A 15,195-nucleotide genomic window follows, 5' to 3' on the forward strand; every position below is an offset into this window, starting at 1 on the left:
CCAAGGTTAGGATTGAAGGTGTGTCTCTGGCACTGTGAGGAAACTGTTCTACTCGCTGTGCCACTGTGGCACCAAATCACTTGGGGTCTGCACCTAACAGTAGTCCCCTTTTTAGGGTGTTAAATTTTGTTGGAAATGTTCCTACATTGTTAGAAATTTGTCAGGAATATGGTTAAAACCCCCTTTAATGGTAATACTGGGGTTTTAACCATTTCTCATCACAATAAGAAAGAGGATGGTTGGAATTAGTAATTTTGTGTAATTAGTTTTGTTGCATCAAGTGGAATAATAATTTGTCTATTGGGACTATCCCTTGCCCTGACAAAACCTGACCTCATATCCACAGAGGAACCACCACATTTGCTTCACTCACCACACAAACTGTTCCAAACATCTGAACACCACACCATGGATATGGTCTAATGAAAAATAATCATCAGTCATTTGGTCTCTAAGTACTTTCAATGGGATTCAAAATGAACGAAGGAGCTAAATATAGCCTGCCCGTTATTCAGGTGGTTTATTACTCAAATAGCTGCACACTAATGATGTGACACAACCAACCCAAGGGTTCAACCCTTGCCCCCGATTCAGTAGATCCCGACTCCAAACACAATCAGAAGTTGAGCACGTGACTTAGGCTGATACTTCATGCATCTAAAGTCTCAATTTTTCAGATAAACTTAAATCTATATCCCTGATATCAATGAATACATAACAAAGTTTTTCCTTTGGAAGAAGGGCTTGAAGAAGGGTTTTGACCCAAAACATCACCCATTCCTTCTCTCCAGAAGCTGCCTGTCCTGCTGAGTTACTCCAGCATTTTGTGTCTATCAAAGGTTTTCTTTTATTCCACAGATAGGAAGTTCTATGGAACTCTTTCTAAGAGGCACAGATGAGTTATTTGTCACTGACAAAGGCCCTACAGTCCATTTGCCTGTACATCCTGAGGCACACGTTTGTCATCTGCCAGCATGGCTATAACTGTTGAATCCTTAGTGTTGTATCCTAACAATTTGTATGGCATCGACCTGCTACTTAAGCATGCTGTCAATATTACATTTTCTTGGAAACAGATTACAATCTCTGGAGAGATGAGTCTCATTATTGCTCAACCTGATTTTTAATTATTTTTACCTCATAAGCCAATAATTCACATCATTTTTCAAAGGGAGAATAAAAAGTAATTCCTGGCAATTATTCATCCAATGAAAACACGAGGGCATGGCCTTTTAAATTAGGTTACTTTTGCTGTATTCATTTTATTCAATATCTATATTCCTCAGGTATTGTGCAGACAGGGAGAAATAAATGCAGGATCTATCTGCGACCTCTGGTCAATTGGTAGCAATCTACAGTGTCTGCATAGCTCAAAGACAAAATATAAGTTGATTGCTTATTTGAATTGTCAGGGTAACACAGATAAATAGGAACTATATTAGTTTGATGAAACAAATTGAATTAAAATGTCAAACAGTGCAAATTGGAACAACATTCGATTTCAGTAATGTATTTCACATGTATTATTAATGTGACAATCCAGTTTCATGACAAAATCAAGAAATTAATAATGCTTTTCTTTTGAAGGTTTAAATTCCAATGTGAATTCTATTTCCTATCATTGAGATTTATGTTTCAAAAATGGAACATTTTTGTAAAATATGTCAGCTCTTGTAATGAAGTAGTGGATGGCAGTTGAACTACCTAGCCCAAACAACAGAAAATTGAGACATTTTTGGCTATTATAAATTAATCAAAGTGCTACTTTTCCTCTAACTTCAATTGTTTGTGGGCCTTATAGAAACTGACTGACATACACCAATTAAACTAGTAAATGGTTTTGCATAGTTAGAGACAAGCATCAAAATCGCTTGATTTTGTGTTCTCCCTGTTTTCATCTATACACATAAAATTGCACCACTCGTGAGATCAAAAGCATTAGCAGCTGGAGAAGATTGTGTATCCTCTGAAGACTGTGCCATGGTTGAGCATGTACCTTGTTCAGTTCACCATATCCTCTCATTTTTCACACAGAGAGTGGTGAATCTCTGGATTTCTCTGCCACAGAAGGGAGTTGAGGCCAGTTCATTGGCTATATTTAAGAGGGGGTTAGATGTGGCCCTTGTGGCTAAAGGTATCAGGGGGTATGGAGAGAAGGCAGGTACAGGATACTGAGTTGGATGATCAGCCATGATCATATTGAATGACGGTGCAGGCTCCTGCACCTATTTTCTATGTTTCTATTCCCTTGGTAACCATTATTGCATTTCATATCTCATATTTTCGTACAGCATAGAAGAAGGCCATTCAGCCCACCCAGCCTATGCAGGCCATAGAACGTCAATCTCATTCTCCCACTGTTTATCTCTGTGGGTCTTTCTCACTCATGTCTCTGTCAAGTCCTCCCTGATTCTCACCCGGCTATACTAGGAGCAATGTACAGTGGTCATTTAAACATCCGGCATGTCTTTAGGAATTGGGAATAAACTGGAGCACCAAGGGGAATGTCCACAAACAGCACCCAACATCAGGATTGAACCAGGGTTACTGGGCCTGTATGACTAACTGCTGCATCATATTTCGCTTGCAGCCCAGTGGTATAAATATTGATTTCTCTAACTTCAAGTAACCCTGGCATTCCCTCCCCCACCCAAGTTGCACCAGCTTCTCATTTTCACCCAACAAACAACTAACAATGGCCTGTTTCCTTTTTTAATTGTTACTTTTTTGCATGTCTTTCATTCATTGTTCTTTATCACTCTACATCTTTGTCTTTCCCTCTCGTTTCCCTTATCCCTAACTAGTCAAAAGAAGGGTCTCGACCCGAAATGTCACTCATCCTTCTCTCCAGAGATGCTGCCTGTCCCGCTGAGTTACTCCAGCATTTTGTGTCTATTTTCAGACTAACTGCTGTTATTGTGCTTAGACAATCACAGCTTTGATCGTACTCAAGACAACACTACAGCCCTTTGTGATAGATCATTTCAAAGATTTGCAATCCTCTGAATAAAAAAAAATTCTTATTACAATACTAAGTATACAATCTTTTATCGTGAGTCTATGCCCCCTTGTTCCCCAATCTCCAGCGTGTTGGATACCCACCCTTTCAATCCTTCTGAATCTTGAGATACAGGGAGCTGCAGATGCTGGTTTACCAAAAAAGACACAAAGTGCTGGAGTGACAAAGCAGATCGGGCAATATCTCTGGAAAACATGGATAGGAAATGTTTCGGGTCGAGACCCTTCTTCAAATTGATCAGACGGAATATGGTCCTGATCCAAAACGTCATTTGCCCATGTTCTCCTCAGCCCGACCCTCTGAGTTACTCCAGCACTTTGTGCCTCACAGAATCCTGTTTGGTTTAATAAGGTAACTTCTGCATTTGATCTATGAATATTTTTAAATGGCAAGAGTACACAAATAAGTCATTATTTCCAAAAATGCTGCCAGGTCGTGCTGCGTATAGAGGTATGCAGATGAGTTTGAGCAGAAATCAGTTCAAAGCTCTAGCGCAACTATGATTGCAGTTAGTGCACAGATGACAATCGCATCCTACTCTGTACAGACATAGGTCTTAATGAAATGCTACTCATTTCCTTTTAGTTTTTTTTGGTTCCACCAGATTTTGGTGCAAGGGTGGTATGGTAGTGCAGCGGTAGAGTTGCTGTCTTACAGTGCTTGCAGCACCAGAAACCTGGGTTCGATCCTGACTACGGGTGCTGTCTGTACGGAGTTTGTATGTTCTCCCTGTGACCGCATGGGTTTTCTCTGAGATCTTCGGTTTCCTCCCACTCTCCCATACAGGTTTGTAGGTAAATTGGCTTGATATAAGTGTAAATTGTCCCTAGTGTGTTTAGGGTAGTGTTTGTGTGTGGAGATCGCTGGTTGGTGCGGATTCCGAGCTGTATCTCTAAACTAAACAAAAAATAAATAAAATGTCAGGTGCTGTTACCCATTACAGGTGTTTGAAATTAATCTCTATACTGTACCCTCAATCTTTATGGCCTTGAGGGTGTTTCTTTAAGAAAATATAAGATAATACACAGATGATAAGTAAGCAACCTCTTTCATTCACTCATTTTCTGCACTTTATCCATGGATAACTATGAAAGGTGGTAGAGAAATGCAACTGTGCCTGGCGCTATACAATTAGATAGAAATATGGCATGCACACCTCGTAGATGGACGTCCTGTACCTGGTTTCATTAAACATGCTTATTGTACCACCAGAATCATATAGAGTACATGGTGGCAAGGCACCTATGTTGGAGACGGTCCAATTTGTAAACCATTTATATTTTGAAGACCAATTATAATATTATTGAATTTCCTTCATTTCATACCCTCTTACACTGGGTTGATACCAAGCTTTTAACAGAAGGTTAATTTTATTCAGTTGGACTGAGTGGGGCTTTCTGTTTGTCTGCTTGTCGGCTCATTGATTATCCCTGTTCATTTTAATGTACAGCAAAATTAAGAGCTAACAGGTACAGCAGTGGTAAATCCTTTTATGTCCTTGCTTTGTGTCAAGGCGATCCTTTCTGAACTATCACACATGCTCAGCCTGCATAGACATGGCATAGTTTACCAAAGCAGATCATATCACCATCCTCTTTATCGGGGACATGACCTAAGACGAAAAGAGAATTGACTGTTTGTGTTCAGAGAATAATTTCTACCCAGTCGTGCAATTGGACTTCAATCTTTGGTCATTTTCTTCACTTTTCATACAAGTAAAGAATCAATCATCAAAAGAAATAACGCTGCATGAATATGTGACAAAGGAAAAGACAGATCACAATGTTAATATTGTTGTTGAGGAAATAAATGGTTCTCTTGGCTGATCGTTAAATTATTCAACATCAACTTTGTTTTTCTCCTGAATGCATATCACTATATTTTTTCTGACATATCAACATGCTGATCGTTGAGGTTCCTTGCCACAGCTGTGAATATTTGAAATGAGATTTGAACAAATGACAGAGGGAATGTCTCCCAGTGAACTGAGCACTAGTGAAGGTTGATGATTTAGTGCAATAGTGAGGCACTAAGATCTTTAATGTTGGTAAAATAATAACTAGCATTGGGCAAAGTCAATGCGGATTGATGAAAGTGAATACACATTTAACAAATCTGTCTAAATTGTTTGAGGTCGTAATTAACAAAATAGTTAGCGAAAAAACAATTGATAAGATGAATTTGAAATTTCAGCAGGCCTATGGTAATGCACAAGAGATTTTTAAGCAAAATTAAAGCACACCATGATGGGGTAATATACTGGCCTTAATTGAGGATTGGTTACAGAAAACATAGTGTAGGAATAAAGGTGTTATTTTCAGGTTAGGAGGCAGTGAATAGTGGATGCTGGTGCTGGACACCCAGCTGTTCAGAATCTATATTAATGGTTTGAATCAGGAAACCAGGTGTGATTTAGCCAAGGTTGCTGGTGATATATAGCCATGTGGCAATTATAGATTATAAGGAGGATGCAGAGAGGCGAGAAGAGATCGGGTAAATAAGGACATGTCAAATGGAATATAATATTTTAAAAAATGAGGACATCTCCTCTGGGAGAGAAAAATAATAACACAAAATATATTTTAAATTTGAAAGAATGAAAGGTGTTGGTGTTTTGAGGGACCAGGTGTCCTTGTACATGAGTCATTGAAAGTTAACCTGCAGCAGTAATGAAGACAAATAGCACGTTGGCCTTTAGTGCAAGAAAGTGTGAATACAGGAATAGAGACACCTTGCTCCAGTTATGTGGACGCTGTGTCACTCTGGAACGATGTGCCACTCTGGACTCCCTACCTAAGGAAGGATAGACATGGGAGCGAGGAGTGCAGTCAAATTTCACCATATTGATTCCTTGTTGTGCAAAGTGGGATTAAACAGCCAAGGTCTGTGCTCTCAGGTGTTTAAATGAGTAAGAGGATATTTCATTGATATGCACAGTAGTGTAGATACTGCGAAATACCACCCTTTATAAACAGCAGTCACAGTTTCAAAATAAGGAGCCAGCAACAGAATCAAATCCTCTGCACACAGTGGGGAACATATATAATTCTCTTCCCAAGAGGGCCGTGGCAGCTCAGTGTCTGAGTATATTCAAGATAGAGATTGATAGATTTTTATATATTTGAGGGAGTCAATGGTTATGCATTTTTTCACAGCAATATGATGTTGAGGTAAAAGATCAGCTGTGATCTTATGGAATGGCAAAGCAAGCAAGAGGGGTCAAATGACCTAATGCTGCTTCTATTTTGTATGTACGTAAACCAAGTCCTAAGTTTTTACTGGGTTTACCAAGAATTTACCAGGTTGTATGCAAAACAAAGCATTTTACGGTCCTAGGTACGTGGCAATTAGTATCATTGGGCTAACTGGTTAAGCTTCATCGCGCAATTCTTCTGACCTCCTCTCCTCAATTGATAATGAAACAAATTAATTGGTTGTTAGTCATATGGGATTTTGTGCACGCCATTGTGAGTGTAACATTTAGTGCACTTTGAAGTAAGCCATTGTGGAAAACCATATTCTGAAAGATGTGATAGTGCTAAATAAATGTATTTTGTTCTTGTTTTCATTATCACAACATTACTGTTTATTATCCAAGATCACAAGTAACCTGTTTACAAAATATAAGACATTTTATTTTTAAGCTTCCCGGAGATGAACTGACATGAGATGACCTCTTTGAGAACAACATTTACTGCCTGCCCAAATGTGATGTTCTGTTATTTCATTCCCCGGGGTTTGCTCTGACACCAAATGAAAACGGTTCCATTTCAACATGAAAACTGCAATATAATTGGACCAGAATACATGAATCAATTGAACTACACAGGAAATAATGACAGAAGTCTGTGGTGTTTTTGTTATGTTTCTGTGCTTGGTAAGATGTAAACCCAAGATCTGCTTGATTGAACTTTGCTTTTTCTCATTGACACTTACTTTATGTTATTTTACCCCCAACAGGGAATTGCAGCTGCAGCACGCTCGAAAGGAGAACACAAACAGCGAATCTTTCTGACCATTTCATTTGGAGGCATAAAAATCTTTGATGAAAAGACAGGAGTAAGTTTCCAGCAAAATCTGACTTTTTAAAATTATTTCTAGCTTGGAGTCCTGAATATTTTGGGACATAAGGGTGAGTGAAGTGTGATTCCTGAGAGGAGCTGCTTGCATTTTCCTTCAAAGAAAAACATTCAGCTTGTAACCATCATTCTACAAGCATGCTCCAATTGGCAAATGGTGACACACGATTAAAGTGGGTATACAGGAAATGATTATGTGATCCATAACAGTTTAAAGGGTCAGTATAATCCAAAGTATTTCATAAAACAGTGCTAAATTAGTTTAGTAGGAAGGAACTGCAGATGCTGGTTTAAATCAAGGATAGACACAAAATTCTGGAGTAACTCAGTGGGGCAGGCAGCATCCCCGATGTACTGATTATTGAATGTCTGAGCATCTACAAATGATTTTGCAGAATTGACATGTTATCGTTAGCTGGCATCACAGTGCATTATTGTACATTATTTTTGTTACGATATGTACAAATAATTATTCTTGTTGCAATTTGTACAAAGAAATGAATTAGTTCAGGAGAGTTTCTTAAATATAATCCAATTTAGAAAAGTAGGAATATAATTAGGAATCTTCCTTTTCTTTGCTGATCAGAAAAGTTTATGTATGAATTTATTTTAGTCCCACAGTATTTGAAAGTAACCCTTTAGATTAACTTTTATTGGTGTACATTGGATCAGTTGATAATTTCCGCCAGATTTTATCACAACTTTGTTCAGGTTCTGTTTTGCAAAATGTGTGCATGTGCACACTTGTGCACACTTTTGCGTGCGCGCGCACACACACACACACACACACACACACACACACATACACCAACACACACACACACACATATATACACACACACATATGCTGTCACCATGTGCACACAATAAACTAGTTGCATAGACCGACTGATAATTTAAATCCATGTGAAATTATGAAATCTGAGAAAGAAAAATGATTGTGCATAATAAAGTTTAAGAATGTAAAAAAACTGTTTTGCTGTAAAGTAAATATTGAATTGAAATGAGAAAATATTTTTTTCAATATCCCTGAAATGATTGTACTAGTTTATCCAAATTGTTCAAAAGACTGGATAGACTCGGCTTGTACTCGCTAGAATTTAGAAGATTGAGGGGAGATCTTATAGAAACTTACAAAATTCTTAAGGGGTTGGACAGGCTAGATGCAGGAAGATTGTTCCCGATGTTGGGGAAGTCCAGAACAAGGGGTCACAGTTTAAGGATAAAGGGGAAATCTTTTAGGACTGAGATGAGAAAAACATTTTTTACACAGAGAGTGGTGAATCTCTGGAATTCTCTGCCACAGAATGTAATTGGGGCCAGTTAATTGGCTATATTTAAGAGGGAGTTAGATGTGGCCCTTGTGGCTAAAGGGATCAGGGGGTATGGAGAGAAAGCAAGTATAGGATACCGAGTTGGATGATCAGCCATGATCATATTGAATGGTGGTGCAGGCTCGAAGGGACGAATGGCCTACTCCTGCAGCTATTTTCTATGTATAGCTTGGCCTTGATGTTATGCCATTGTTGTATATTCTGGGTGATGAATCTGGGCCACTACAAGATTTGTCAAAAGTTTGCCGGGTTTTAGATTCAATATCCTTCCTTTCTTTGCTTCCTTGCTAAAATCTGAACATTGATTATGTTGATTTATACTATTTTGGTTGTTCCCATTTGCCCACTGCTCCTAAATTTCTCTCATTTTTGAGCATAAAATAACATGAAAAAAAAACTACTTAATTGAGAAATTAAAAAAATGATGATCATGAGTAATTCAAAAAATGGGTCCATGTTTAGCTTTAAATATTTCCTCAGTTATTCTTTGTTGAATAATTCTTTGCCCATAACAATAAAATGTATTTGAATTCTTGCTTCCGTCTTCCATCAGGTGTGCTGTATGTGGGTAACCTATTTAAGGAGTTACATACACCACATTTTAACAAGCATCATTGACCAGACAAATGCTTCACAGTTCCAGGGACAATTTTAGACTCCAGTCTCGATTCTAAATGTATCTGTGTCACAGAGAAATGAATGAGCTCACCACCAGTGGGACACAGCTAACTGTTCAAAACTAGGACAGCCCTCATGCTGTTATCTCTGATTGCTTGCTGTAGGTGAAGTTGCTGTAGCAACTACTTTGTGAAGGAGAAGGGAGCTAGAGGAAGCACCTAATTGTTTAAAAGGGCCACACTTTGGCTCACAGTAAAGTATTATTATGGCTATAATGTAAATGCAAGTGATTTGAAAAAAAACATGCATTACTGTTGTGTTTCCTCACTTGTCACATTCACAAAGTGGTGTTAGATGCCAACACAAACAGAAACCTGTTAAATGTGTATATTAAGGCATGACCATTTACAGCAGTTGAGGGTTACAGTTTGTTAACCAAAGTACTGTGGCCTCCTTCACATCAGTGGGACCAAAGTAGATATGGTGGCACTCTCCCTCTACTGAAAGGAGTAAGAGTCTGGAGCCAAATGCTATCTTAGTGTTTGTGCAAATTTGTTATCCTACCCTTAACTGAGATCAATAATTCAATAACTTCAGCCCTAACATTGAAGTCAATGTATTATTTGATATCTTTTATCCGCTGCTCGTTTACAAACAAAGGTATTTTAAACTTGCTTTGAAGACTTTGTGATATCTTTACTTGATGTGTAGTTATTATGTTTTTATTAATCTTGGCTGTGATTTTCAGCCATTTATGTCAATTACCTGACAATAAAGAAAACTGCATTGAAAGAGACAGTTAACTCAAGCTACTCATATTTAACATTTTTACAGTGTATCAGACAAACTTGTTCTGAGGGATGCAATAGGCATTTAACAGCAATGCCTCAAACATACAGTGCACTTTAAACAGTGTGCCAAGAAAGAGGTACGTAAAAGAGGCCCTCCATAATGTTTGGGACAAAGACCCTTTATTAGATTATTTGTCTCTGTGCTCCACAATTTGAGATTTGTAATTGAAAAAAATCACATGTGGTTAAAGTGCACGTTGTCAGATTTTAATAAAGGCGATTTTTATACATTTTGGTTTCACCATGTAGAAATTACAGCAGTGTTTATACAAAGTCCACCCATTTCAGGGCACTATAATGTTTGGAACACAGCAATGTCATGTAAATGAATGTAGTCATGTTTAGTATTTTGTTGCATATCCTTTGCATGCAATGACAGCTTGAAGTCTGCGATTCATGGACATCACCAGTTGCTGGGTGGCTTCTCTGGTGATGCTCTGCCAGGCCTTCATCTTCTTTCGTGTGGCGTGCACAGCCTAAAGTTGTTGGACAGCTTGTTCTATTTGATCTTCCGTTTGTGCACGTCGAGTTGATTGCATTAGTCGAAACAGGGCGGACCACGTGAAGGTTGCAATCTTCCACCCCCTGCCAGGCCTGTATTGCAGCCATCTTTAGCTTATGCTTGTTTTGGGGGCTAGTCCCCTTCAGTTTTCTGTTCAACATATAAAAGGCATGCTCAATTGGGTTTAGATCGGGTGATTGACAGCCACTCAAGAATTAACCATTTTTTAGCTTTGGAAAAACTCCTTTGTTGCTTTAGCAGTATGTTTGGGAACATTGTCTTGCTGTAGAATGAATCGCCGGTCAATGAGTTGTGAGGCATTTGTTTGAACTTGAGCAGATAGGATGTGTCTATACACTTCAGAATTCATTATGCTACTACCATCAGCAGCTGTATCATCAATGAAAATAAGTGAACCAGTACCTTCATTGGCACAACTTTGGTCCTCATGTTGATAAACAGCAATAAAAGTTTCCAAAGGTGATGGAAAGACTGGAGCAAAGACAAGGTGCTGAGAGTTCTCTTCATGCATACCTGCATCATGGAGGCAATTATTATGCACCTGAGCAATTACAACTATGGATAAACACTGGTGTAATTTCTACATGATGAAACCAAAATGTATAAAAATGGCCTTTATTAAAATCTGACAATGTGCACTTTAACCACATGTGATTTTTTTTTTTCTATTACAAATCTCAAATTGTGAAAACTGATGGGTCTTTGTCCCAAACATTATGGAGGGCACTGTAGCATATTAGAATGGTGACCATTTTAAATGTCGTTCCAATGCACTCATTCAGACCAGGATCAAGGTTAAAAATGTGCTGCTGAATCTTATTCTAAGGCTGAGCTTGGAGGAGTCAGTCAAATGCCCAAATGCACCTCAGCCTGCTGGACGAAGGCAGGCCTAGTGGGTGACATTGATCTATGTGGCCTCCAGTTAAAATTGTATTTGAGGTGTGGAATGGGGTGTATCAGTAATCTGTATTAAATCAAGAATTAAGGACAGGGGAATAGCGGATTAGAGCATTTAGCAAGGGGCAGGTCATCGGGTGACTGGTCATGAATTGGATAGCAGCAGACTTGATAGAGGAAGCCAGGGCTTTTGTTCAGTGAGGGAGGACTAGAACTGCAGAATGTACATCTTGCCCCATGTTTAGGCACAGACCAGGACAAGTTAAACTCATTTTCCCTGAGAAATGCCAAAAGGATAATTGAACCGGGATCAAAGTCTGGACACCACGTGGATTTTGATTTAGGGTCACAGGAATTACCCACCACAGGTGTATCCAGTCGGAGTGATGTGTCTCTTAAGCATCGTAAATGCTAGGTACTCGGGATTCTATTGATTTTCAATTGTCTGTAGAATTGATCATGTGTGATCCAATTTCTAAGCCGACAGAAACATTAAAAATGTATAACATATTTATCAACGGCTATCTATGTTACTCTGAACATAATGTGTTTTTTTAAATTTCATCTGACCTAATTTCATTATAATATTTATCTTATTACCCTGTATTATCCTAAAATAAAAGGCGAATTTCATGTGCAATTAATGAAATATTATTTGCTAATATCACAGCTTGAAATAGTGCCTTTAATCTACTTGCTAATATCATATTGTGTAGATTATATTGCTGCACCTTGGTTTGGAACACGACCATCTCACTTGCAGAATGTGGACTAAGGTACACTTATGTGAAATTTTCCATTGGCCCTCTACACAAAACAGTTTGCCCAACTACCAATCCTCACTATTTCATTGCCTGCAATTTAGCATAACAGGACTAGGATATTAGAAATAATAATTAGATTTTCAGCCAATACTTAAAGATGATTCACAAAAATAAATATTTATAATACACGAGCCAGCACAAAACAAACCAGTTTGATCCTGTAAATCATAAAATCCTAAAAACCTTCCAGATAAATGGGATAGGGTGAAGAACGGGCTGCAGGGAGTAGGTTAGATATATCATATACAGAATTCCAATAAGAAGGTTTTTGGTTCATGCACTCTGTTCATTTACTAGATGCACTAGTTAACAACAATAATGTGTTTAGAAAGCAGCTTTAATATAGAAAATTGGTAAAGATGCATCACTTTACATGTGACCAACTTGTTTAAAAGCTCGGTTGAAGACGTAGGCTTTATGGTATGCCTCAGTGGTGGAAATGGAAGATTAGGAAGGAAATTTCAGACCTGAGGGCCTTACTAGTTGAAGGTACAGACTCCAATAGAGGAGCTATTTAATTCTGGGATAATAATGAGTTTTTGAGCTGCACAGACGGTTGTGGTTGGAGGCTAAAGGATAACGCATTGTCAAGTTTTCTTAATGAATACTTTATGAATACTTTATTGTCACATGTGACACGTCACAGTGAAATTCTTTGCTTGCATACCTTGGGTTTGCAAATAGTCGCCCATAAGGAGCGCTGACAAAGTTACAAAATATCTGCACCAGGTGCCCTTTCGTTCTACCTCCCTCATGCCCCCCCCCCCCCCCCCCCCCAAAGCCGGCTCCTCCACTGTTCCTTCCCCCGGCAGCGAGGTTGGCCTCTCCACTAATGCTGCCATGTCCTCACCGGACGCCTCCGCTCCACAGACCCAGGTTCCGTCGGCAGCGGGTTCCTCGACTCACGGCATGTGGGCTCCAACTTCGGCCGGGGGGGTTCCAGCCTTGTCGACTCTGCCGTCCGCGAGCTCCTCCCAGCGGGTGCTCCGGTTACGGCCACCCTATGGCCTGCCAGGAGGCATGATGATGAGGGGCTCAGAAATTTGTAATCTTCAGGAGGAAAGAACTTACTTTTGTGAATTAAGATTGTTGCATGGGGAAAGAACATAAAAACTGGTACTATAATCAACATGCAGTAACCATTTTCTGAAAATGTAGTCTTTGTCTCTTTGTTGCATCATGTGCTGGTCTCTAAATATCACTTCAGTTTGCTGCTACTCCATTTGGTAATTTCAAGTATCTTGAAAAGTGCTCCTGGTTTCTGTCTTACTTGAGGTTCTTTCATACCCTTTGCTCATTTTCACGTGTGCCTCCCTTACATTCTCTTACGCCCTCTAAATCATTTCCACGTGGCTAACAGCATGCATTAATCTTTCCAGATAGTTTTCGCAAGGATTTAACAGGTGCTGAAATCGGCCATTTCTCACCTCAAACCTGCACTGCAGTTCAATATGACAGTTCTAGTCTGAACCAATTTCCCAATGCTTTCAAACATTGTTTTGCCTCCTCATCAAACATCCTCAATGATCTATCCTCCACATCTCGTTGGCATAGAAAATTCCAGATTCACCAACCCTCTGCAAGAATTTTGCACACTTTATGGTTGACTGTGTTGGCCCTTTGTGTTCCCGCTGCACTGTAACTCGCTCCAGTGTTTTCACTGTCAAAATGTTAAGTTGTAAAAGGTTCATGCCCAGCAGTTTCAGAGTTGGTTAAGACTTTCATTATTCCCTGCAGTTTCCCTATTTGAATAATGAGTATGAGCAGACATTATAAATACTGGATAATTGAAGCTTGCCAATTAACAGGGAAGCAATATTCAGGGCCTGGTACTGGTCAGAACCTTTGGCTATTTTGCCCTTGGGCTGCAGACAGGGCTGACTGACTGCACCTGGGAATTCTGCTCAGACATTGATCCATGGATTTTCGACATCATTTTTCAAAATCATCTGCTTTAATATAATTCCATTTCTGAAATAACATCTGTACATAATGGTACTTGATTGCCTGATAATACATTTATAATGAATTTATTTTAAATTGACACAGTACAAGAACAGGAACAGGCCTTTCAGCCCACTATAACTCTGCTATCCTTGAATCCAATTTAAACTATGCCAGAATGTGTAGGAAAGAACTGCAGATGCTGGTTTAAATTGAAGATAGACACAAAATGCTGGAGTAACTCAGCAGGACAGGCAGCATCTCTGGAGAGAAGGAATGGGTGATGTTTTGGGTTGAGACCCTTCTTCAGACTGATCTATTAAACTATGCCATCTGCCTGCACAATGTCAGCATCCCCCATTCCCTGTCTGTTCATGTGGCTGTCTAAATGCCTCTTAAATGCTGCTATATTATTTGCTTTCACAATCTCTGATGGGATGGGGATAGACTGATGGAAGTGAAGGCTGATAAATCCCCAGGACCTGATGGTCTGCATCCCAGGGTACTCAAGGAGGTGGCTCTAGAAATTGTGGATGTATTGGTAATCCTTTTCCAATCTTCTATAGATTCTGGAGCAGTTCCTGTAGATTGAAGAGTAGCAAATGTTATCCCACTTTTTAAGAAAGAAGGGAGAGAGAAAGCAGGAAATTATGGACGAGTTCGCCTGAAGATGCTGTAGTCGATTATTAAAGATGTAATAGCGGCACATTTGGACAGCAGTAACAGGATCGGTCCAAGTCAGCATGGATTTACGAAGGGGAAATCATGCTTGACTAATCTTCTGGGATTGTTTGAGGATGTAACAAGTAAAATGGACAAGGGAGAGCCAGTGGATGTAGTGTACCTGAACTTCAGAAAACCTTTGGTACACAGATATACATATTTGCCCTCTAATTTCCCACACAGGAGATTAGAGGGCAAAATTAGAGCAAACATAGTTTTGGGGGTAGGGGGTATTGACATGGATAGGAACTTGGTTGGCAGTCAGGAAACAAAGAGTAGGGATTAACGGGTCCCTTTCAGAATGGCAGGCAGTGACTAGTGGGGTGCCGCAAGGCTCGGTGCTGGGACCGCAGCTATTTACAATATACATTCGTGATTTTGAG

At 39.3% G+C, this 15,195-nt stretch overlaps 1 protein-coding gene across 1 annotated transcript in view; it reads left to right on the forward strand.

Annotated features, from left to right (window-relative positions):
- The window catches only part of dab1a (DAB adaptor protein 1a), a 290,784-nt gene that overhangs the window by 185,051 nt on the left and 90,538 nt on the right, over nt 1-15,195 (forward strand). Inside the window, exon 4 of the mRNA XM_055642479.1 lies at nt 6,980-7,078. Coding sequence (XP_055498454.1) covers nt 6,980-7,078 — 99 coding nt within the window. The remainder of the gene's footprint in view (nt 1-6,979; nt 7,079-15,195) is intronic.

The sequence above is a fragment of the Leucoraja erinacea genome, chromosome 10, assembly GCF_028641065.1.
Source record: "Leucoraja erinacea ecotype New England chromosome 10, Leri_hhj_1, whole genome shotgun sequence".
Lineage (NCBI taxonomy): Eukaryota > Metazoa > Chordata > Chondrichthyes > Rajiformes > Rajidae > Leucoraja > Leucoraja erinaceus.